The sequence below is a fragment of the Rhineura floridana genome, chromosome 2, assembly GCF_030035675.1.
Source record: "Rhineura floridana isolate rRhiFlo1 chromosome 2, rRhiFlo1.hap2, whole genome shotgun sequence".
NCBI classification, from domain to species: Eukaryota; Metazoa; Chordata; class Lepidosauria; order Squamata; family Rhineuridae; genus Rhineura; species Rhineura floridana.
Window position 1 is genome coordinate 155,324,025 of NC_084481.1, and position 26,089 is coordinate 155,350,113.

Consider the following 26,089-nt stretch of genomic DNA (forward strand, 5'->3'; position numbering starts at 1 on the left):
ATCTTCTTTTTAAGCTATCCAAGTTGGTGTCCATCACTGCCTTTGTGTGAAGAAGTACTTTCTGTTGTCTGTCTTAAATCTTCCAACATTTAGCTTCATTGAATGTCCACGAGTTCTAGTGTTATGAGAGAGGGAGGAAAACTTTCTTCTATCTACTTTTTCCATGCCATGCATAATTTTATACACGCCTCTGACTCGTCTTTTCTCTAAACTAAAAAGCCCCAAATGCTGCAACCTTTTCTCATAGGGGAGTTGCTCCATCTCCTTGATCATTCGGGTTGTCCTTTTCTGAACATTTTCCAACTATAGAATGTCCTTTTTGAGGTGAGGTGACCAGAACTGTGCATGGTATTCCAAATGCAGCCGCAATATAGATTTATACAATAGCATTACGATATCAGTAGTTTTATTTTCAATGCCTTCCTAATGCTCCCTAGCATGGAATTTGCCTTTTTCACAGCGGCAGCACTGGGTTAGCATCTTCATTGAGCTATCTGCTCTGATCCCAAGGTCTCATTCCTAATCAGTCACCACCAGTTTGGACCCCATGAGCATATATGTGAAATGTTTTGCTCCAATATGTGTAACTTTACACTTGTTTACATTGAATTTCATTTGCCATTTTACTGCCTATTCATTCAGTTTGGAGAGGTCCTTTTGGAGATCTTTGCAATCCCTTTTTTTTAAACAATCTTGAACAATTTAGTGTCATTTAGTGAACAATTTAGTGTCATCAATTTATTTGAATGTTTTTGTGATTTTACTGTTTACAATTTTATTATGTACATGTTTGATTTTATTTTTGTAAGCCGCCCTGAGTCCCCTATTATACGGTAGAAGGGCGGGATAGAAATATTTTAAATAAATAAATAAAAATAAATATATCAGTAAACTTGGTCACCTCACTGCTCACCCCTATTTCTTGATCATTTATAAACAAGTTAAAAAGCACAGGTCCTAATACTCATCCTTCAGGGACTCCACTTTCTACAGCCCACCACTGGGAGAACTATTCATTTATCCCCACTCTCTGCTTCCTGCTACTTAACCAGTTTCTGATCCACAAGACGACCTCTCCTCTTATTCCATGATTGCTAAGCTTACTCAGTAGTCTATGGTGAGGTACCTTGTTGAAAGCTTTTTGAAAGTCTAAATTCACTATGTCCACTGGATCACTTCTATCTATATATTTGTTGACACTCTCAAAGAATTCTAATAGGTGAGTGAGACAAGACTTTCCCTTGCAGAAGCCATGCTGGCTCTGCTTCAGCAGGACTTGTTCTTGTATATGCTTGGTTAATTTGTATTTAATAATACTTTATCCCAGTTTTGCTCAAGACAGATGTTAAGCTAACTGGCCTGTGATTTCCGGGAACCCCCCTGGATCCCTTTTTAAAGATTTGCTTTACATTGGCCACTTTGCAGTCTTCAGGTATGGAGGCAGATCTAAGGGACAAGTTACATATTTTTGTTAGGAGATCAGCAGTTTCACATTTGAGTTCTTTAAGAACTCTTGGGGGGATGCCATCCAGACCAGGCGATTTGTCACTTTTTGTCTATTAAGCCTAGAACGTCCTCTGTTGTCACTACTATTTGCCTCAGTTCCAAAGACTTCCTTCCTGCAAATGTTAGTTCAGGTTTAGGCATCTGCCCTATATTCTCTACTGTGAAGAGAAATGCAGAAAATTAATTTAGCTGCCCTGAAATCTCCTTATCCTGTTTTAGTATTCCTGTGACTGTTTTTTCATCCAAGGGTCCAATCACATCCTAGATGGTCTCCTGCTTTGAATATATTGAAATATTTTGTTGTTGATTTTTATGTTGTTAGCAATGTGCTCATCAAATTCACCATTGTGTCTGCAAGTAGCTGCCTGGCAGAGCTTTTCGAAATAGTGAATGGGCTTTTCTCAGCTGGCCAAGAGAGCATTGCTCAGACACCCTTGAAGGCCTGTTGTAACACTTTGCAAGGCACTTTATGGACACAAATTACTCAGTTTTGGACAGAGTTGGATGGCATGGTTAGAGCAAGTCCAGTGGAGGCATCCAGAACACTGTCTGTTCCACTACAGATGGATCAGTTTTGATTACTGTGGCCTGAGGATCTGGACAAGCTGCTTGAAGAAGCTGATGACCTGCCCCCTTGACCTTTGCCCTTCTTGGCTTCTTAGAGCTAGCCATAGGGGGTTGACTGGGTGTGTCTAATGCTTCATTGGAGGAGGGGAAGGTACCATCTGCATTGAAAGAGGCAGAAGTCCTCCCTGGACCCAGAAGTGTTATACAGCTATCACCCAGTGGCAAATATTCATCTTTTTGGGCAAGGTGCTCAAGAAGGTGGTGGCTGTGCTTGAAGGAAACTGATTACTTGGATCTATTGCAGTGGTTTCAGGTCTGGCCATGGCACTGAAACTGCCTTGGTCGCCCTGGTTGATGACATCTGTTGGGAGAAAGATGGGGGAATGCGCCCCCTGCTTGTTCTCCTTGATCTGGCAGTGGCTTTAGATACTGTTGACCATAGTATTCTTCTGGAGTGTCTCAGGGAGGTGGGAGTTGGGGCGCTGTGAGTTATTGGTTTTGCTCATACCTCCAGAGCAGCTTCCAAAAAGTAGTTATGGAAGGATATTGTTCACACCATGGGAACTGTCCCATGGTGTTCTGCAGGGTTCCATCTTGTCCCCCATGCTATTTAATATCTATATGAAGCCACTGGGAGCTATCATCAGGAGATCTGGAGTGAGGTTCCATCAACATGCATATGATACCCAGCTCAACCTCTCTAATCCATCTGAATCAGGAGAGGAAGTTGAGGTGTTGAACTGGTGCTTGGAGGTGATGATGGGCTGGATGTTGTTGGCCAATAAATTGTGGCTAAATCCTCCTCTGGGTGGCAACCTTTCAAGTACTTGAAGAGCGCTATCGAATCTCCCCTCAGTCTTCTCTTCCCAAGGCTAAACATTCCCATTTCTTTCAGTCTCTTCTCAAAGGGCATTGCTTCTAGTCCCCTGGTCATCCTTGTTGCCCTCCTCTGAATCTGTTCCAGTTTGTCTGCATCCTTCTTAAAGTGTGGTGTTCAGAACTGGATGCAGTACTCAAAATGAGGCCTAACCAGTGCCGAATAGAGGGGAACAAACACTTCACACAATTTGGAAACTACTTCTATTAATGCAGCCTAAAATAGCATTTGCCTTATCACACTGTTCACTCATATTCGGCTTGTGATCAACAACAATCTCAAGATCCTTCTTGCATGTAGTATTGCTGAGCCAAGTATCCCCCATCTTATAACTGTCCATTTGGTTTCTTTTTCCTAGGTGTAAAACTTTGCACTTAGCCCTGTTAAATTTCATTCTGTTGTTTTCTGTTGAATTCTCCAGCCTAGCAAGATCCCTTTGAATTTTGTTTCTGTCTTCCAGGGTATTAGCTATCCCTCCCAATTTTGTGTCCAGAGTTCTCATGTCTGGGAGGTGGGGAGATGGCCTGTTCTCGATGGGGCTGCTCTCCCCTGGAAGGAGCAGGTCCGCAGTTTGGGGGTACTCCTGGATCCAACATTGTCACTGGAGGCTCAGGTAGACTCAGTGACTAAGAGTGCCTTTTTCTAGCTGTGATTGGTTTATCAGTTTCAGCCCCTTTTGGACAGAGATGACTTGGCCACAGTGTGGGGCTGCCCTTGAAGACGACTTGGAACCTTCAATTGTTCCAAATGTAGCAGCCAGATTATGGCTGGGGCTTCCTTCAGAACTCATATAACCCCTGTTTTAAAACAGCTGCATTGGTTGCCAGTTCACTTTTGGGATCAATTCAAAGTGCTCATATTAGTGTTTAAAGCCCTAAATGACTTAGGCCCCAAATATCTAAAAGGCTGCCTTCATACCTAATGAACTTCTTGGATGTCTAGATCTGCAGAGAGGCTCTCTTGGCAGTTCCAGCACCCTCAGAAGCGCAGCAGGGGGATGCAGGAGGGGGCATTATCCATGGCAGCCCCTAAGTTGTGGAACTTCCTCCCCACCAAGGTGTATCTTGCAACTTCACTATACAGATTTTGGCGAATGCTGAAGATGCACCTCTTCACCCTGGCCTTTGACACCTGAGATGTATATTTTTAGGACCCACACTATGTTTTGTGATGTGATTTTAGGTTGTTTTTAATGGTGTATTTTAAAATTATTTTTATGACCCACCCTGGGATCTTTGGGTGGAGGGCAGGCTAATAATAACAATAATAATAATAATAATAATAATAATAATAATAATAATAATAATAATAATAATAATAATAATAATAATAATAATAATAATAATAATAATAATGACAGCCACATATGATAGTTCTGGAGTTTTGGCAGACCTGTTGTGGGAAAATGAGTAGGTTCATTCTGAGAGGGCAGAGCCAGCATTTGGAGTACACAGTTTTCTGGCATCTGAGATAAGTGATTGCTGTACGGCAGGGCTGGGGAACCTGTGGTCCTCCAGATATTGTTGGGCTCCAGTTCCCATGAGCCTCAACCCCCATGGTCGTGTTAGGGATGATGGGTATTGTAATCCAGCAACATCTGGAGTGCCACATATCCTCTCTTGCTGCTATACACAATAGGCATGCTATCCCTTGTGGGCAAGATTTGCTGTCCTATCAAGGTGAAAATTAACCTGTGAATGGCCCAAGAGAGTCAACAAGGGGGTGTAACTGAAGCTTTCTTGACTTTCTTAATGAGGTAGGTAGGGGCTGTCAGTTACAACCCTGAAGTAACTATCTCTGCACCTTGCTGTGATAAACAAGCTCTGTGCCTTGTGCTAGCCACCTTCAATTTCTTATGTAACAATATTCCTCTTCCTGGCTAGTTCATCCTCTGGCACCTGGTCCTATGCAGCCCTGTTGGGGCAGAGACATTGCAAGGTCAAGGAAAGAATGGCTTGGCATAGCTTAATGCCACTGATGTGGTAACTTGATTCTCCATTTTCCCCTTGACTGCAGCTGCTGGGGAAGGGAGCAGGAGATGCTACCAATCAGGAGCCTGCCTGGCTGAGGGAAGCAGTGGACCAGGCAGAGTGCAGGGCTTGGCACCATCTCAGCCCAGAGGGTTATTTTTTCCCCTCCAGACAGCTGATTCCATTATTTTTAATGAGTTCCCTTAGAATGCGCAGTGAGAAGCAGAGAGCAGCGCAAACGGCAGTTTCTTCTGAGCTGGGACAGGCAGAGGAGATGACACATACACAACTCTTCTTCACTCTCCTTTTTCGGGGAGGTCTCCCTTAAATTGCAGGCCCTACTCCTCTCCCCCTGAACGGGGATCCTCTTAAATGAAGCTTGAACTCAAAATGCAATCGAGCACAGAGGAGGAGAGCTGGCTTGAGGATCAGTGGGAGAAATGGTAAGCAACTGTCTGGGTGTTGGAGGGGGCCTGCAGGGTGGGGTGAGGGGGAATCGAGCAGATTTCATGTATTTGTACAGCATTTTTTTAAAAAATAGTTCTGCTTTGCTTTATACTAGCCTATTTATTTACCCAGTGGAGTGTATCTTTATAAAACCCTGTATGAGCAAGGTGTCTGCGTAGCAACTGTGGGCTCTGTGTGCAGGCTTGGTTGCAAACTTTTATCTGCTGTGAAATGAGATTGAACTGCAGTTGGGCCGAGCAAGGAAAACAGACTGTTTAGGTAAGGCTCTGCTAGTCTCTTTATGGTGTGGTTGGCTTTGAGCCCTAAAAGGGATTCCTTAGTTGCCAAAAGGAAAATAATTTTCTGTCAGAGTTTTCCTTCTCTATGCTAAGAAGTGGATTGTAGGAAGGCTTTGCTGTGAAGGAGGTCATGAACATGTGGGCATCATGGTGATAAATAAGAGGCAGGGGGGCAGGAGCACCTTGACATGAGTCTCTAAGTTGTCATTTGTTGTCCTTGATGGGATAGAACTCTCTCAGCACTCCATAGGTGAATATGTGAGGCTCATCTCAGAAAACAGCTGTGGTCTGTTGGCCTGTCATACAACTAGTACAGTTCTACTTTCAAGGAGAAGGTGTGGCAGTTCTGTGTCAGACAGGAGCAAAATTAATACTGCTGTTGGTTGGGAGTGACAATCCAAATGCTTTGAAGGGTTCTTCTCAGAGGTTATGTGTATTTTAAAAATGTTCCTGCCTGGCATTTGTTAGCATCATAGTGACACAGACAAATATTTGCATGCAGTAGAATGAGTATTAACAGAAGATATTTCCTTACTCCTGTGACTTCTCTGGAAAAGGAGAGGGAATCAATTAATGCTTTGGCAGCCCATTGCATAAACTTGCCATCCTTCTCTTCCTTTTCTTCTCTTCCTTCTTCCCTTCCTGTCTGCAACCCCACTGAGACGTATAGGTTTCATGTCAGATAGGTAATTCTATTACAGACCTGCTATGCAGGCAACTGGCTCTTTAGCTCTGAAAATTCCTGGTTCCAACATTATTGTGCGAATGCAGGAGAGAACAGATGACTAGTCAACAAGCTCCTTGACTGGTATATTTTGCCTCCTTTACACTGTAAAATACATACCAGAGAGTCACAGTTCAAAATGCTATGCTTACATATGCTATACTTCCCAGTGTAACTGGTGATTCCCAAAGGGGTGATGATAATTCCTCCCTCCCCCCATGAATAATAAAGTTGAGAGAAGGATTCAGCTGGGATCTGCTGTGAGAGTGATGGCTTCTCTGCTGAACCCTGCACTGTGCAGCAAGCTGTGGTTCAACCAGCAACAAATCTCTCTGTACAAAGACTTGCCTTGGAAACTGTCCCCAAATGTTTCTTACTGTTCTTCAGTGAGCTGATCTCAAGCAAAAGCTGTAGGCTGCATATTGGAGGGGCTAGAGAAAGCACTTTGGCAGAGTTTAAGAGAAAGGAATTAGAATCGATGTTGATAAGATGCATTGAGATAATTTGTGAATGATTTATTACGTCCTTCCTTTCCCCCTTACTGACTTTTTCTTAACTCCATGGGGAGTGGATAGGCTGACATGTCTATTTTGGTTCATAATGCTAAATACAGTCTCTTATCTTAAGAATATTGCCAGTGGCGGAGAAAGACATTTTATTTTCTATGGGGCGGGGCACTTAGGAAAAACAAAGAATATAAAAGGCTTTTTCTGTGTTTTCATAGGTCCCTGGATAATTGGGAGCAACTGAGATTTTCTTTTGGAGGAAGTTGATCTGACAAGGGCCAGCAATAAATTATTGGATGTTGTCTGCTATTCTGCTCATATGGTTTTGTTGATTTTTATTAGTTTGAATTTTAATGTGTTTAATGTTTTGATGTCTCTGTTGTAAACTGCTCTGGGATCACAAGTGATGAAGGGCAGTTTAGACATTAAATAATTAAATCTAAATAAACTTCAAAGGAGAAGGTATTAAAGGAGGGAGAGTCTTATTGTTGCAAAGTAATTCTTGATGGCTTTCCTCGCTCTTTCTGACTGAACTACCTGGAAGCCTGATGAGTTCCTTGCTGCCAAAAGCAATGGAAGTATCTACCTTGCAATGCTCCTATTGCTTCTGCCCTTCCCAGCTCAACAGCTGAATCTTGCAACTGCCTATCATTTATTTATAAAAATATTTATAGATCTCTCATGTAAAATATCAAGGTGGTGTACAACTGTATAAGCAAGTAAAACAAAACATAGGATGTCATTAAACAATGAAATGGCTGGCTCATCTTGGAAATAATTTAAACTGAATTTCCTCTTTTGGACAAAAGTATAAAGGGTTACTAGCTAACTCTTCTTAGCCAAAAGCCTGTTTTTTACACAGTCCATCCCCACCTCTTCAATTCTTTTTCATCTTTGATGAATGGTGATACATGGTTTCTTTATGATGTGACATTCACGGGGTGGAGCCAGGTATCTCTGGTACACATTTGGGTTGAGTTTGCAGATGCCCCTGAAAAGTTAAGGCCAGACAGAGTATTTGTGTTGAATTCTGACAGTTCTATACTAATATTCTAAGACCAAATTCACCCTAAAAAAGAGATGACTCAGACCTAGAAAACTGATAATTGGTTCCGCTAGATGTTGTAGGGCATAGTGTCAGTTTTATGTTGAAGACATTAATTTTTCACTATTAAAATGCTGTTTTGAGATATCTGGCCTCTTGTTCCATTTTCAAAATGTACATTTTGTAAAGGAGTCAAAACATTTGGAGCTGTGAAAGAGGTTAGATAAGGAAGAGACGTTGAGCACTCTTAAGTTGCTTCCTGACTGTTACTATTTTGTTGGAGGGATTCAGTTGGCAGATTTAGGTTTGTGCAGTCAGAGAGAATTAAAGTGCTCTGGACTACGACCTGGGAGACCAGGGTTCGAATTCCCACACAGCCATGAAGCTCACTGGGTGACCTTGGGCCAGTCACTGCCTCTCAGGCTCAGAGGAAGGCAATGGTAAACCACCTCTGAATACTGCTTACCAAGAAAACCCTATTGTAGGGTTGCCATAAGTAGGGATCGACTTGAAGGCAGTCCATTGCTATTGCATTGCATTGATGCAACAATTCTACTTAAAATAATGAGAGTTTTTGTTGTAAGGAAAGTGATGGAGAAATGCAGTAGTAAGTATGGGATAGCAATTGATTGACAGGAAGTAGTATAACCATCACAAAAATAATTCAGGATGAATGGTCAGTAAATAGCCATGGGGAAATGTGAGAATCTGTTGGCTAATTTGGCTAAAATTTATGGGGGAAGGAAAAGGAAATTGAAAGAAACTGTTGCAGTGGAGGCTTTAGCATTAGAGTCTGAAGGTAGAGCTCTCCCTTAATCAAAAGGTGTATAATTAAAGACAGAGAGCCAGTGTGGCATAGTGGTTAAGGTATCGGACTACGACCTGGGAGATGAAGGTTCAAATCCCCACATAGCCATGAAACTCACTGGGTGGACCTTTGGAATGTAGCCAGGCAAATCCCACCCATATACTGTGGCTGTTTAACCCAAATTGTGCGGTTACAATCCCAGCAGCCAATTGTCTATCTGCTTCTCTTCTCTTCTTCCCAAGCAAAGCAAAGGCAAACAATTGTCTCTCAGGCTGAGAGAAAACATTGCCAATATGGGAGGGACTTGTTGTCTGTCTGCAGGTCAGAGAGACAGGAAGTGGCCTGAGTCGTCACATGGCTTGCTCAGACTCCCCTTCTGTTGATGAGTTTGAACCATCTATTAGACCCTATCTCAGCTGGCTAGGATTTTGGACCCTGCCCCCCTGCCCCTATTACATAACTAAGGAGCCAGACACTCAGTGCCACCTAGCGTAGGCACTGACACATTCTCAAAAAAAGAGAAAATTCACCACAAAAAAAAGAGCGCAATGTTTTGCATAAATTTGCATATGTTGCTTTATATGTATAGATGCCAATTTAGAAATCATTAATATAATTTAAACAGAAGTGCATCTCATCCTAGTGGGAAAGACTGTGACCTGTGGGCCTTCTCAGTCTGCTGTCCAGGTCCCCGCTGTTGATGGGCAACTCCAACCGCGCCCCCAGCTGCTCTCTCCTTATGGTTCTTTTTCTTTAAACCAGACCTGGACTGGACAGCCCTTCAGACAGAGGACACCTTGAAAAAGAGGACTGTACTCTATAAAGTAGGACACATAGCCACTCTACTGTCATCTGGGTGAAACATACTGTGTTTCAATTCATTCATCTGTATTATTTAAACTGGTGTCTTGGAGGAGGGGATTTTGGATGGGGGCAAACAAGACCCTGACTCTGCAGCTTGTTGGGGATTGCCTGCTTTTCACATGAGTGTGTTTTAAAAAGTGTTTGCCAGGGAAATTCTGCAAAGAAAAAATTGGGGTCTCAAGCCTGTATGGATGTTGCAATAATTGGTAGGAAAAAAGGGGTGTAGCACTAAAAAGAAAGAGGCCAAAAAGTGGAGGGAGGGATGCAAAAACTGAAAAAGATACTTAAGGATTTATTTTGTTTTCATAATGTATATTAATAAAAATAAATGTATAGGATTTTTTTTAAAAAAATCTGGTTGTGTAAGACTTGAGGAAAAGACGTTTTTCTCTCATCTGTCTGATAAAAAATGGATAGACGTGCTGTGTGTGTGTGTGTGTGACACTTTGAAATCAGACAGGAATTGCTGTCATTTGTTTTCTAGAACAGTGGCTGCATTTGTCCGATTGCATATCAATAAATAAATCTCTGCATATCTACTTGAGAGTGACTTCATTAAAGTCAGTGAGGCTTACTTCTATTCTGAATAAATCTGGGAATTGTAACCTGAGGTAGGTTTAATAAAAATGAAAGCAGGACAATATTTATACCAGATTTTATTTATTTTCTTACACTTATATCCCACCTGTCTTCTGTCATGGAACCCAAGGCAGCATACATGTGGTTCCCAGGCAGTCTCCCATCCAGTCACTGATCAGACCCAGACCTGCTTAACTTCAACAAGGTGGTGGACTCAAATGTCTTCGGACCATACCCTGGTGGCTCTGCCCAATGCCAGCATGTAGTATCCCCCCCTCTATTACTCTGATGGAATGCAGCTCTTGACAGAAGAAAAAGATCGCCTTCTGCTTTTAAGTGAACTACTTTAATGAGATCTTTTTGTCCCAAAGAAGAAAACACAGTAATGCACATCAGATACTCTATATCATATAATATTTTTTTCATCAAGCATCATTTTGAATCAAGCACATCATTTTCATCAAGCATATCTCCTCCCTTTTTTGGTACTCTCTTATTCATACTCTGCCTCCACATGTGCATCCCCCGTAAACCTGGAATATGCCACCCCATCCCAGGTGTATGGACACTAGTTATGATTACCCAATGGTGAGGAGTACTCTCTGTATGCTCAGAGGTTATTACTTCACATTTCCAAGTCTGTGTTGTGGTGTTGAAAATAGCTTCCAGTCCTGCATTTCAATGGACTATGACTCAAATTAAACCATGGACATGGGTGGCTGAAATAACTTTTAATCCCTTTCCCTATACCAGGATTCATATAACATTTTAAAAGGAAAGCATGCTTTTAAATATGTTATTTCAATTTAGGAAAAGTAGTGGTTTGGTTTCATTTTTGAGAGGTTGAGTGGGTTTAAAAATCAAAAGCTACATCGAACTAGGAGCAAGAGTACTACCCAGACATTGTAAAAGCTTTGATTTATTTGTATTGTTGGCAATAGGTATATGTGTTCCCATAAAAATATCAGTTTAAAAACATATGCCATGTGGAATGGTTTAATTTTTAAATGAGAGATGCTGGAGGTCAGTTTTGTCTGAAAGCCTTCCCACATGGAAACCATCCCCTGCCCTCCATAGCACAGGGAAGGGGAGCCTCTGACCCTCCCAGATGTTGTTGGAGTCCAGCTCCCAACAGCCCCAGTGAGCATGGGCAGTGATTAGGGATAATGGAAGCTGTGTGCCAGCAATATTTGGAGGGCTGTAGGTTCCCCATCCCTGGTACAGGGAATAATTGGTGTTTCTGCACATGTTTGAAAGCATTACTTCCTTTTGTCAGTGCTGTATAAGTCCTAGTGTGGGAGAGGGAGGGGGTTAAATTGTAGCTCCTCTCCCGCCCTTGACTCATTTACCAGTTACTATTGCATTTTCTACTTAAACCATGATTATAATCCCTACTACAGGATGCATAGGGTTCTCCTTAACCTGGAAATATAGATATGCAAAATGGCTCTTCTGTTCTCCTTTTTTTAAAGTATGAGATCAACCTCTATGTTCTGGGTTGCAGGGAGTGTTAAAAGTACCACAGTGCAAAGAACAGAAAATCAGGAAAACTCTCAGATAACCAGCATAGTAGGAAATACAGCTGGTCTGCAGTGGTTTAAAGATACTTTAGCTTTGCAGGGAGCTTCCTGTTCTCTCTTTCTCTCTCTAGTTCCAGGCCTGGGGTTATCGAAATTATCCCAAGCAACACTGTAGCATTTTCTTGTCGGCTACGGTAGTTTTCTTTAGTGAATAACCACATGATCTTTGCCTTAACTAGGCTCACCCATGACATCAGCCTTGAAGAGTTTGAGGATGAAGATCTCTCTGAAATCACTGATGAGTGTGGAATCAGCCTACACTGTAAAGACAATTTAGCTTCACGGGTAAGGAAATCGATGCTTCCTACAGCCTCATCATCATCAATAATAATTATTAGATTTGCTAATAATTAGCTTGTTACCTTAAGGTCTCCAAGTGACTTACAACCATGTTAAAAACAAAAACAAATATATCGAGCTATAAAACAGAACAATATAATGACACCCCTATTGTTGCTAATGAAACACTCAATCCCTCCCAATAGGCAGGTAAGGGATGCCATAAATGTTCCTCCTGGGCAGGGGCCAGCCCCCACCCCCTCACAGGGCCTCAACTGAATCCCCTTCCATCTCCATCCTTTGAATTTGCTTAAGCCTTGCTCATTCTTCCCAGCTGGCCTGTCCTCTCACAAACATGACGCCTGACCAAGAAAGGACTAGTCTGGTACTTACGGTAGGGGACCACATTTTTAAAGATTCTTTTATTTGTTAGGATCTATGGATTATAATGATATTTTGCAGAATTAAGGGTGTGCAGTAAACACTAAGCAGTAGCTACAGTTCAGCTTGGTGTAAATTGCACTGAGAGTCTGGTGTAAGAGAAATAACAAACTAAGTTTATTGCAGGAAATGTATTTAGATAGAAAAGACCTACATCTGACTAACTAGATGGGAGATGCTGCAGAAGAGATATCTGCTGCATGTGTGCTCCTCCTCAGGGAGCCATGCTGGCAAGAAGGACAAAGGAAGACTGAGATCAGAGAAGAAGCAGGCAGGGAAATTTGTTTCCTCTGAGGATATCAGTTTGCATCTGGAAGGAAAGGTGAGGTTAGGTGAGAGTGGACAGAACAGTCTAGGAATTTCGGATGACCTCTCTCTACCTGTCTACTTCCCATGTAGCATGCAATCAGGGCATAACCAAGGGGGGTGTGGAAGAGGGCTGAGCCCCCCAAAAAATTTTTTGTGCTCCCCCCAATCCAAACAGTTGTTTGCTATAGTGATGTGGATAGAAAGGAAAAAGAGAGATGTGATACGGGTATGGAGATATCAACTTTAGTCAAGGAAAACGTATTGGAATGAAACAGAACTTATGATATCCAAGAACGTGAGGAGAGGAGTTTGTTTAAAAATCTTTTCGAATACGCCTTGAAGAAAGATAAAAAACTTTCAGAAATTGCCAAAAATAAACCCAGCATCAGCAACATACACTTCACCAGAAATACAGAATGAAATTATTCAAATTATGGCCAATATGGTTACTGAAAGTGTAGTGAATGATGTAAAGAATGCCAATGTTCCTTACTTTTTCATACTAGAGGATGGAACAGAAGATAAGAACAAGAGGGAAAATATTGCTTTGGGGATTCAATATGTTTTAAGTGGAAAACCAAAAGAATCCATTTTATGCATAAAAACAACCACAGATTTTGACGCATCAACGTTTGCTAAATTAACATTAGAAACAATTGAAAAATGTGGCCTAGACACAAACAGCATACTAAGTCAGTGTTATGATGGTGCAGCTGTAATGAGTAGCAATGGTGAAAAAGGAGGAGTACAGAAGATTATTCAAGAATCTCTTGGAAGAAATATTCCTTACGTACATTGCTGTAACCTTAGGTTACACCTCATCATAGTTAAAACTATCGAGGACACTCCAGAAGCCAAGGACTTTTTTGATCAATGTTCAGTGCTTTATGATTTCCTGAAAAGGCACAATATTAAGAAAATGTACAAAGGACAATCCATCTCCCGTCTTCTGGATCAGTGGAGCGGTCATCTACATATGACCAAAGTAATTGTTTCCAATTATCAGAGTATCTTAAATGTACTGCAAAAAGCAAAATCTAACACAGAAATACCAGGTGATTGGAAAATAGAAGCTACTGGACTTTTGCTAACGATGCACTCAAAAACATTTCGGTTTTGTAATGTTTTGTTAAAGAAATTATTTTCTTTTCTGGAATCTGCCAATAAACTTATGCAAGTGCATCAATTCAGTTTAGGGGATGCATTGGATATTATAAACTCGACAACAACCACTATTGAAGAATTCCAAAATGAAAATGTCTTTAGTGATATTATTGACGAAATACGAGCGAAGAATCAGGCTGCTGCTGATGAATATGTTCCTAAAAGAAAAAGAAGACTGAACGAGAGTTTAAAAGACAATCTAATCACAGACAAAATAGGAGAAAGATTGGATATCGATGCAAATCCTAATATAAACTTGAAAAGGATTTTTATCAGTGTGTTGATAAAACTTTTGAAGAAACAAATTCAAGATTTAAAAATAATGAGGATTTGTTGATAGCCATATCAAGTGCAGAATCCGATTTGGATATCAATAAATTAATATTATTGGAAACACTTGACTTGGCATTAAACTTCCATCTGTGGAAGAATTAAGTGTCGTAACATTTTTTTTAGAAAGGTCTGATAACAAGACAGTCTTTGAGGCAGTGTATGAACAAAGGGTAGCTTTCAAAGACACCTATGAAATGTTAGCTGCGATAAAAACTTTTGGTTGCAGCAGTGCAACAATTGAATCTACTTTTTCAGTTCTGACACGTTTAAATTGACCTCAAAGATTGACAATGTTACATGAAAGGTTAGCAAACTTAAATTTGTTCGCTTTTGAAACAGACCGAATGAAAAACATCGACATGCTTTTCTTTAAAAATTTCAATTCCAGTAAAAACAGAAGATTGCAATTATTTTAAATGAAAAATGTTCATATAAATGTGATTTTTTTTAATTTTTATGTTGTGATTATATGTTTACTATATTATTTTTGTATGTTATGTTAATGATATTGACACATATATTAAAATTTAAAATCATTACAGAAAGAAAAAAATACTGCTTTTTTATTTTCAACTAGTTCCCATTACAACATCATCCGCCCCTTTCACATTTACGGGCCTGCATGCAGTCCTCTCCCAGGCTTCAAGTTGAGTTGCGCTGTCACATTTCTAACATTATTGAGGTCCAGATATCACTAAATCCTTAGACCAACCTTCCTCAGACTGATACATGGCCTTGCTGGCTGGGGCTGATGAGTGTTGTAGTGCAAAACTTCTGAAAGGCACCAGGCTGGGGCAGCCTTGCTCAGGCAGTGATTGTAAACCTGAATAAACCTGCCTGTACCTGTGTGATTTGAGTTCAGTCCTCTTTGTGCTGTCGTCTGAGTCTGGGTCACCCTGAGGCAATGTTACTGCAATGTTCTCTGCCTTGACTGCACCTGGAGGAGCACCCGGGCATGAAGCAAATGCAGGTACAGTTGCTATTGTGTGCTTATTAAGGAAAATTTCTTTCATGAGGCTCTATACTGAGAGTCGTTCCCAGCTGCAGATCAAAGGCCTTGATCTATGAAGTATTATTTGTCTTCAGTCTTAGAGAAACTTTCCTCAGTGTTTATCAGATCAGTTAATTTATTAAATTTCTATTTTGCTCTTCCTCGCAGAAGGAACCCAGGTTAGCAAAGTGATAAAACACTCAAAAACATTTTAAAAACAAAACATCTCTAAACAATATTTTAAACAATCTTTTAAAAGTCTTTAAAAACAATTTCAACAGAGATGCAGACTTGGAAAAGGTCTGTACTTACAATTATTATTACTATTATCTTTATTTTTACCCCGCCCTTTTTCCAAAGCTGGAAATGCTTGTTAAAACAGGAAGGTCTTCAGTAGGTGCCAAAAAGACAACAGAGACAACGCCTATATAAAGACTAATATTTAAGGGGAGTGAATTCCACAGGGTAGGTGTCACAACACTAAACGTTTGCTTCCTATGTTGTGTGGAACGGACCTCCTGATGAAATGGTATCTGCAGGAGGCCCTCACCTGCAGAGCACAGTGATCGACTGGGTATATAAGGGATAAGATAATCTTTCAGGTATTCTGGTCTCAAGCTGTATAGGGCTTTATCCTCCAAAACCAGCACCTTGAACTTAGCCAGGTAGCTGATGGGCAGCCAGTGTGATTCTTGCAGCAGTGGGGTAACATGTTGGCCATATCCTGCCCCAGTTACCAGTTGTGCCACCACATTTTGCACCAGCTACAGCTTCCAGTCTAGCCTCAAAGGAAGCCCACACAGAGCATGTTACAGTAATCCAGCTTGGAGGTTACATTTGCATGGACAACAGTGGTCAGGCTACCCCGTTCCAGAAACAGCTGCAGGTGTCTTACCAGCCAAAGCTGGTAAAAGGCACTCCTAGCTACTGAGTCACCTGGGCCTCTAGTGACAAAGATGGATCCAGGAGCACCAACAGACTATGAACCTGCTCTTTCAGCGAGTATGATGCTATCCAAAGCAGGCAATTAACCAATTATCTGAACTTGGGAACCACCTACCCATAGCACCACTGTCTTGCTAGGATTCAGATTCAGTTTATTTCATCCAAGAGTACCTTTAATTGATGCACCACAACCCTCCGATCATCTTCCCTAAAAAGGGGAATTTGCGACCAGGTGGTAGTTGTCACAAACCAGTGAGCCTAGGATGAGCTTTTTCAGGAGTGGTCGGATCACTACCTCTTTCAGGGTGGCTGGGACCACTTCCTTCCACAAAGAGCTGTTGACCACACTCTGGATCCATTCAGTCATACCATCTTGGCAAGCTTTAATAAGTCAAGAAAGACAAGGATCGAGAGGATATGCTGCTGGCCGCATCATCACAAGCACCTTGTCCACATCATCAGGCCTCATCAACTGAGACTGATCCCAAGAAATTGCAGCAGAATTGCACTGGACACCTCACTGGGGACTACAGTAGATGTGGATGGGGTGTCAAGATCACTACAGAGGTGAGTAACTTTACCTTCAAAGTGTCTTCCAATCAATTCACAGTGGGCTTCTGAAGGGTCTAAAATTCCATTCCCTGGAGCAGATGTTAACCAACCACAGAGAATATAAAAAAGACTAGAAGACTACTTGAGGATACGATGGGAAGCAGAGAAGTGGGCCTTGTTTACCACCCTCACCACCATACAGCAGGCATAGTTATTTTGTTTCACTCATGCCCAGTCAGCCTCACAGCAGGTCTTTCGCCACTTGCCCTCATGCCATCATCCAGCCTATTTCATTGTCTTTAGTTCACTGGTATACCAAGATGCAAAATAGACTCCACAATGCCAGAGAGGTGCCGGGGTAACTGTGTCAAGAGACCGACACATCTCATTAGAACAAGGACTTCAGTGGTTTCATGTGCTGTATCTACTGGAACTCCGCGCATCAGGGCATTCCGGAATCCCATGGATCCCATTTGTGTGTGTGTGTGGGATCTTAATCTCTCCACCAGGGGAGGATCAGAGTCATAAGTCCAAACTTCACCAGGAAGTGAAGTTAAACTAAGGGCATCTTGAATGGAGGACAGAGTCAAGAGTTTTGCTAAGTGAAAAGGAACTAGCATTATCCTTAGATATCTAACATTAATGTCAACTTTCCTTTAGATTGACAGAGTTTACAATCTATATTGGAGTTAAGGTTTCCTCACTTCATGAGGCTCCATTTAGTGTGTCCTTTATATCCACATTTCACACTATCATAGGGCATAATGGGTGGTTCTTATTTCCCATGGCTAATTTCTAACATTAGAGCTGCTGAGGTTCATGCCTGTTTGACAGCCAAATTCTTTCATATAAAAGCTTTTCTCCCTAATCCCAGATGTGCACAAAAATATTACAGTTAATCAGTGGTTGGGAAAAGAACTCTGTACATGCTTGAAGGCATTCTTTATGTTTACTGCACACATTTCAAACCTGAACATCAGAAAAAAACACCTGCCATCGTCTGGAAAGAACTCGTGATTCTATCCAAAGTCCTGTTCATAAATGAGGCTTCTGTTTGCTTGTATTTGGATTGTTTGTTTGCATGGAAACATTTCCTTGTGTAAAACCTAAGGAGATATAATGAACATGTGAGAATTGTATGACCAGTCTATGGTATCCCACCACCTTAGATCTGAATCTAGGGTAATGCATGTTAAATGAACCCACAGGGACTGCAATGTAACTTGCTTGAGGCTCTGGGAGAAGTGCAAATATTAATAATTACTCCACTAGTACTGCAGTGCTGATTGAAAGCAAAAGTAACAAAATAAGGCACCTATAAATTAGCATTGTACCATGTACCTCAGCACTGTAAGCGAATGGCATAATAGCATAGTGGGTCCAAAACTAATTTTTGCTTCAGGATCCCAGTCGGTCTTCCTGGCCTTGCTGTTGCCAGAGCATTTAGGCTGCCAAAATACGAATGGGACCTACCATGGGGAAGGGCCATAACTCAGTGGTAGAGCATCTGTTTGGCATGCAGCAGGACCCAGTTCAATCCCCAGCATCTCCAGGTAGGGCTGGGAGATAACCCTGTCTGAAATTGTAGAGAGCCACTGCCAGTCAGTGTAGACAGTACTGAGCTAGATGGACCAATGGTCTGACTCAGGATAAGGCAGCTTCCTATGTTGCTAATAATAGTAAGGAGAAAAGATTAAATAAATTTGCTTTTTTCCCCTGGCACTTCTCCATTGACAAAAGTAAATCTTCCCCACCACATGGAATGTTGAAGAAGCCAGGAAAAGGTTTCAAACAGCAGTTGTGAAAGCCATAGGAGCTTGTAAAATGGAGGAGTTTTAAAAGTGCAATAAAGGCGGAAGTGTGGTGCTTTTATTATATATTTCATGCTAGAGGGAAGAAAGCTGTGAAGATGTAAATAAAAGCTTAGATGGTTCTTTGTTGCCAAAGGAAGTGTGTTTCTGACAAATGATGTGTGGAACATTTCAGGGCCCAGGGGGAAAGGAATTAATGGGGAACTTCCAATTAACAGTTTTCAACATTTGGAACACACTGGCTGTGAAAGAGCCACATAGTTTTGAGATGAAGCACGAAAAGGTGCTTGAAAAATAATAAAGGGATACAAATTTGGAAGAGATTTTTTTCTTTTAAGATGAAAAGTAATTTTTCAAAAATCTTCAATTATATTGCATCAAGAGTATATGGACGCTGATCATACAAGTATGTTGTGTATCCAGAGATGTTGCAAAGATGTATTGAAAAAAGAACTAAAAGTGGAGTGAGTTATCAAGCCACCAAGAAAAATGCCTAAGACGCAAAAGAAAAAAAATGCAAACAATAAATTAAGGGCTTTACATGAAACAGATGAAAATTCCCCCAAGGGGCATCACTTAAAGTGTGTGTGGGGGGGAGAGAGAGAGAGAGATTGAATGACTATAGAGCCTGTACAATCAAAACTGATTTCAGATAATTGTGCAGAACTTCATTTCTATGTATTCAAAGTCAGAATGCCATCCATCCATCCTATTTGCAGAAAATGATGGGGGCTTCTCTACAAACTGAGCAGCTCGTTGGGTTTTTAAACTCCTTATAGTTGTGCTATTGGAGTAGAAGTCTTTGAAATGGTACTGCATATCATTTCCCTTTACCAGGACAGGAGGGGCAGCTGTTGTAGGTTCTGCTGGTGCTGCTGCCAGCACAGATGTTGCACTAAAGGAGCAGGGGCCTAATTATGCCTGTCTCCTTTAAGCTCCAAAGTAGCAAGAAAGAATGCAGTCCCGTGCCCTGCCATTCCATATATCCAGAATACCTATCTATATCTTAAAACAAGAGTCTGTTTTCTGCTCTTGCAGTGTGTGGGGAGGATGGGCAAAGGTGCAGTTCAGCATGCTTCTCCCTCTCCATTTTATCCTTGCAACAACCCTGTGAGGTAGATTAAGCTGAGAAATAGTGGCAGGCCCAAAGTTGTCCAATTGGTTTCATGCCTGATCTGAACCTGGACCTCTTCAAGATGATTAAAGGAGAATTAGGGGGGGAAAGTGCTGCTCTTGTAGAGTTCGCAGCCCCAAAGATCAGTGGCTGTGGTTTACCTAAAAACTACTTTCTGCCCAGTTACAGTAAAATAAGATCTTCATTTTAGAGATGTAAAGGCCTGGGGAGGAAATGGAAAGGGGGACAGTTTTGGGGGGACTTCAGGGAAAGAAATGGAAAAAAAGAAAAAAGCCCACAAAATTTTTCCATTTTTTTCTAGGCCTTCATATCTGTATTTCATTTGTTTGCAGTTAGTTGTTTGAGATGTTAGAAACTGTACATTGCCTTGTGACAGAAAGGTGATTTTAAATGTTGTAAGTTAAGAATAGGGAAGAGCCATTGGGCAGAGGAAGGGAAAAGGGAGCTGAGCTGTACTGCAGAAACAAAATTTTGACAGTTTTTTTAGCCTGCGTATGTTGTCCCATTCTAAGGATGCAGTAACATCAGTCTGTGGGGTCTTTCATGCTCTCATGATAAGGTGTACACCAAATCATGGGCAGCTGTGAGCCTAGTTACAGCTTCTCTTTTTATCTCTAATAGTGAACACAGTTCTCTGAGCGCCTGTCCTGGTGTAGCCAAAAGGGCATCAACCATGCATATGGAGGAGGCATTAGCAGGCTTGGAAGAACCTCAAGCAGGGGATTGTTAGGGGGTGGTCTAGGAGGCTGAATCCCCAAGGCTTTTACACTGGGACCTAGAACTCCTGCCCCTTCCCTCCTTTTTTTAGAACCTAAAAAAAAATATTTTTTTTACTTCGCTTACAGAGTTCTTTTCCCTCTGAAAGTCAGCCTAAATTTGTGTCTATATATATTAATTAGGATATGCAAATTTGTGTAATTGGTTTGTGCCCTAAGTCTTTTAAGGACCTAGTAATGTCTCTGACTCCAAGGTGTGCAGAAGTACAAAACAAAAAGTTTAGAAAAGCCTTCTTAAAAACATCCCAGCGTCCTCAGTGACCATGGAATGCTGGTTGGGTGATTGAGGGGAGGGGAAGCAGAAACTGGGGAGTGAAGGAATGGAGCTGAGTATTCTGAAAGAGGGCATAACTGGCTGGCTGGAGCACTGAACAGGAGCACTCCACACTGCTGTGTTTTATTGTCAGTCCCACTTGTTCTTAAAATGCTGAATCCTTTCCTCTGTGATAGATCATGTGATCCATTTTGCCTCTTGGTCACTTTTCTGAAAGGAAAAAAAATAAAATTCTCTCTAACTGGTTCAGTCCATTTTCCTTCCTCCTTTCCCTCACTGTGCTTAGGACAAATACTTATCAATCAGAACAGGGGTTATATGAGGTCATTGCACAATGCTGGCAGATAGGAAAGTTTATCTGATAAGGAGATAGACTGGATTGACTCAGATGCCTGTGATCTATAGTGAACTCCTATAGTGAACATGGAAGAGGGAGAGGGAATGCATATACAGGGAGCCAGATAAGGCAATAAAGGGTGTTCTACCTGCTCAAAGGTTTACTCTTCTATTCCATATGTTCCAGATTTCCAGTTCTTGGGCACGTTAAAATGTCAGGAAGACACATTTGGCATGGATAATTATTCTTGTTCCTTCACATGTGAGCTGATCACATAATACTATTGTCTGAGAGGCTAACTCTTTATACATGACCACTGGAAGGCTGGAAACTGATACCAGTTGTAGTTGTAACAGGACAGGAAAAAGAATTGGTGGTATCTCACTAGGAGTACTGTGCCAAGTTCAGGACACTGCAGTTTAAGAAGGATATGAGTTGTAGTCCAGCAACATCTAGAGGGCCACAGGTTCCCCATCCCTGCTCTAAGTGGGTTCTAATGGGTGGGACCATCCACCTTTCAGTCACCTGATATCATATGACATCAGGTGATTCAAATTTACTTGTGAATGCAAAGGAAGGATCAGGAGTGCACTTGACATGGTTGCTCCTGAGCTCCCTCTCCGGCATTGTGGAGCCCGGTCTGCACCTTGGTACACCAGTGAGCTAAGGGCAATGAAACAGGCTGGATGACGGCTAGAGCGCAAGTGGCAAAAGACGTGCTGTGAGGCTGATCGGGCATGAGTAAAACATCATAACCATGCCTACTGTGTGGTGGTGAGGGCAGTGAAGAAGGCCCACTTCTCTGCCTCCATTGCATCCTCAAGTAGCCATCCAGTGGAGCTTTTCCGTATTGTCAGGAGTCTGTTGACATCAACTCCAGGAAATGGAGTTTTGGACCCTTCGGAGGCCCACTGTGAATTGTTTGCTAGGCACTTTGAAGGTAAAGTTGCTCGCCTCCATAGCAGTCTTGATGCCCCATCCATGTCTACTGTAGTCCCCAATGAGATGTCCAGTGCAAAGTCTGCTGCAACTTCTTGGAAATGGTTTCAGTTGATGCGGCCTGATGACGTGGACAAGGTGCTTGTGATGATGTGGCCAACAACGTGTCCTCTCAACCCTTGTCCTTCTTGGCTTATTAAAACTTGCCAAGAGGGTTTGACTGAGTGGATCCAGAGTGTGGTCAACGCATCATTGCGGGAGGGAGTGGTTCCAGCTGCCTTGAAGAAGGTGGTGATCCAACCACTCCTGAAAAAGCCCACCCTGGACCCATTGGTTTGTGACAACTACCGACCGGTTGCAAATACCCCCTTTTTAGGGAAGGTGATTGAGAGGATTGTGGCGCAGCAATTGCAAGTACTCTTGGATGAAACAGATTATCTTGACCCATCCCAGTCTCGGTTCAGGCCTGGTTACGGGACTGAATTGGCCTTGGTTGCCCTGATGGATGACCTTTATTGGGAGAAGAACAGGGGGAGTGCGACCCTGTTATTCTTACTTGATCTCACAGTGGCTTTTGACACCATTAACCATGGATCCTTCTGGGCTGACTTGGTGAGCTGGGTATTGGAGGCACTGTTTTACAGTGGTTCCGATCCTATCTCCAAGGTCGCTCTCAGAGAATAGCATTGGGTGACTGTCTTTCGGCCCCCTGGCAGTTGTGCTGTGGGGTGCCGCAGGGTACCATCTTGTCCCCCATGCTGTTTAACGTCTATATGAAGCCCTTGGGAGCGGTCATCAGGAGATTTGGGGCAAGGTGTCAGCAGTATGCTGATGATACCCAGCTCTGTTTCTCCATAACATCTGAATCGGGAGAGGCCGCGGAAGCCCTGGACCGCTGCCTGGACTCGGTGGTGGGCTGGATGAGGGCCAATAAACTGAGTCTGAATCCTAGCAAGACGGAGGCGCTGTGGGTTGGTGGTTCCCGAGTTCGGATAATTGGTCAGTTGCCTGCTTAGGATGGGGTCGTACTCCCTCTGAAAGAACAGGTCTGTAGTCTGAGGGTGCTCCTGGATCCCTCTTTGTCGCTAGAGGCCCAGGTGGCCTCTGTGGCTAGGAGTGCCTTTTACCAGCTTCGGCTGATAAGACAGCTGCAGCCGTTTCTGGACCGGGATAGCCTGGCCACTGTTGTCCACACACTGGTAACCTCCAGGCTGGATTACTGTAATGCACTCTATGTGGGACTGCCCTTGAGGTTGGTCTGGAAGCTGCAGCTAGTGCAAAATGCAGCTACGAGACTGATCACTGGGGCAGGGTATCGCCAACATGTCATCCTGCTTCTGAAATAACTGCACAGGCTGCCCATTTGCTACCGGGCCAAGTTCAAGGTTCTAGTTTTGGCATACAAAGCCCTATACAGCTTGGGACCAGGATACCTGAAAGACCATCTTACCCTTTATATACCCAGTCGATCACTGCACTCTGCAGCTGAGGGCATTCTGCAAATACCATCTTATCAGGAGGTCCTTTCTGCACAACATAGGAAATGGACCTTTAGTGTGGCGGCACCTACCTTGTGGAATTAGCTCCCTTTAAATATTAGGCAGGCGCTATCTCTGTTATCTTTTTGGTTGCTTTTGAAGACTTTCCTCTTCCAACAAGCCTTTTAAGTTGAGACCTATCCCAGTCTGCGTCTGTGTTAGAATTGCTTTTAATATGTCTTTTAATATCTTTAACCTTTTTAAAAGATATTTTTAAGCTTTTTAAATGTTTTTAACATTATTTTGTTTTAATGTATTTTAAGGTCTTCTTATGATGTTTTAAAGTGGTTTTTAGTGTTTCTGTTTGCCGCCCTGGGCTCCTGTTGGAAGGAAGGAAGGGGTATAAATAAAATAATAAATAAAAATAAAATAAATAAATAAGTGTGTGCTCCTGGTTCTTCCTTTCCTGATTGAATATGGTGCCTTTTGAACTTGGTACCTTTTTATGTCACTCTGCAGGGCAAGAGAAAAAGCACCAGATTCAGGAAGTGCTGAATTGAAGTGGCATCTGGGAAGGAAGAATTGGGAGCGCATTTATATATTGCACTACCCATTCTTCCTTTGGAATTCGGCACCAGTCTGCTGCATGATATCAGATTATGTCAAGTGATTGACAGGTGGGTGTGGTTATTCAAAACCACCTTGCAGGCTAAATGGGGAGGTCTGCAATAGGTTCCCCACCAATGCTCTGGTTGGATATGTAGCTAAATAATTCTGACTACATCAAACTGTACAGTTGACAATTTTATGGTATCATTTTGTCTAACACTGTTATGCTGCATCCCACAATGGAAGCTCTTCCATAATGTGGGGCCACTCTATCGTCCTGCATAAATAGTAAGTTTGATTAGTTTGCCATGCCAGTGAAAAGTAACTGGTAAAAGTGACGTGCTGGAATAGAAATTGTTGTGCCACATTTTAAACTTTTAATTTTGTATACATCAGATTATGTATTTCAATTTATATTCCTCCCTCCCTCCCAGAAGGAGCCTAGGGCAGCAAACAGCAAGTGATAAAACACTAAAAACATATTAAGAACAAAGTATCTTTAAAACAGTTTAAGAAAATTTTTAAAGATTTTTTTTTTAATCTTTAAAACATATTAAAAAGCAATTCCAACACAAGATGCAAACTGGGATAAGATCTCTGTTTAAAAGGCTTGTTGAAAGAGGAAGGTCTTCAGTAGGCGCCAAAAAGATAACAGAGATAGCGCCTGCCTAATATTTAAGGGGAGGGAATTCCAAAGGGTAGGTGCCACTATACTAAAGGTCCATTTCTTATGTTGCGCAGAACGAACCTCCTGATCAGATGGTATCTGCAGGAGGCCCTCACCTGCAGAGCACAGTGACCGAGTTAATAGGGAAGGACTGTAAAATATGTACAACTTAGTTTTGAAAGCAATTCATTGTTATAGATAACCTGTCCCTTCCCCCTCCCCCCACACCCACTTTCTTTTCCAGGCCTCCAACATTTCTGGATAATGTATATTTCTAGACAGGGATTTGATGTTGCGCTCAGTCTATTACTTCATAGTGTATCTGCCGGTTCTTAAGTGCAGCATGTAGAATAGACAGCTTGATGATCCACAGCCCTGCTCCCCAGAGGCAAGTGGTGACTGTTTATGTATATAAATGTACTAAAGATGTATGCTGTATCACCAGGAATAAATATGAGTTTGAAAGAGAAGAACTGAGAAAGGAACTCTGAGCTACCCAAGTAGAAGGAAAAAATGAACTTTTTCGCTGATATGATCCCAACATATAATCAAGAATGCAGGCAAAAATATAGAGGCTTTCTCAGTGAGAAGGAAATATTCCAAATTAAAGACAAAACAAAACGGTATTCTTATTGAAGACAACTGATGCTATGGTAAAGCTAGAGTTACAGAAAAATGCACAAAACAGAAGTCCACGAACAACCTTCAGTTTTAGTGTTTAAAAGTCTGAATGATCTGTATGTCCATGGATATCATGATGCTGCAATTATTAGTGCAGCTTCAGTGAACTGCATATTATTAAATCTATATTTATTAAGAACATAAATCTAGAAAATTGATTACAAATTAAGTCTGGGCAATTCAGGACTTACGCTTGAAAAGTGTAGATCTCACAATAATGCAAACCTCAAATGGCACAAAAGTAAGCATTTATACCAGGATAGAGAACCTGCAGGCCTCCAGATGTTGTTGGACTCCAGCTCTCATCAGCCTCAGCAAGCATAGTTTCAAGAGTAATTTGAAAACATTCCTATTTATATTTGATGGCTAAAGGGGACTGTTCCTGGCAACTCAAAGATCACTGGATGAGATAATGTTTTTAACTGTAACTATGCTTTAGAATGTTTTTACTGTAACTGTGTTTTAGAATGTTTTTAATTTTTTTAATGCTTTTTTTTTGTTAAATTGTTTTGTTTATGTGTTTGCCACCCTGGGCTCCTTAGGAAGGAAGGGTGGGATATAAAATTAATTAATTAACAATAATAATATGTAATGCA

The 26,089-nt window shown here is 41.8% G+C and overlaps 1 protein-coding gene across 3 annotated transcripts in view; it reads left to right on the plus strand.

The window, feature by feature from the left end:
- MAPK8IP1 (mitogen-activated protein kinase 8 interacting protein 1) overlaps positions 1-26,089 on the plus strand; it is an 87,591-nt gene that overhangs the window by 26,726 nt on the left and 34,776 nt on the right. Inside the window, exons 1-2 of one of the 3 annotated variants that reach the window (XM_061610861.1) lie at positions 5,187-5,363; positions 11,952-12,057. The exons of 1 other annotated variant lie outside the window; for it this stretch is intronic. In XM_061610861.1, the coding sequence (XP_061466845.1) occupies positions 5,293-5,363; positions 11,952-12,057 (177 nt within the window). In that variant the 5' untranslated portion in view covers positions 5,187-5,292. Of the gene's footprint in view, positions 1-5,186; positions 5,364-11,951; positions 12,058-26,089 lie in introns of those variants that run through there. One more of the 3 variants, XM_061610860.1, reaches the window with a different exon arrangement.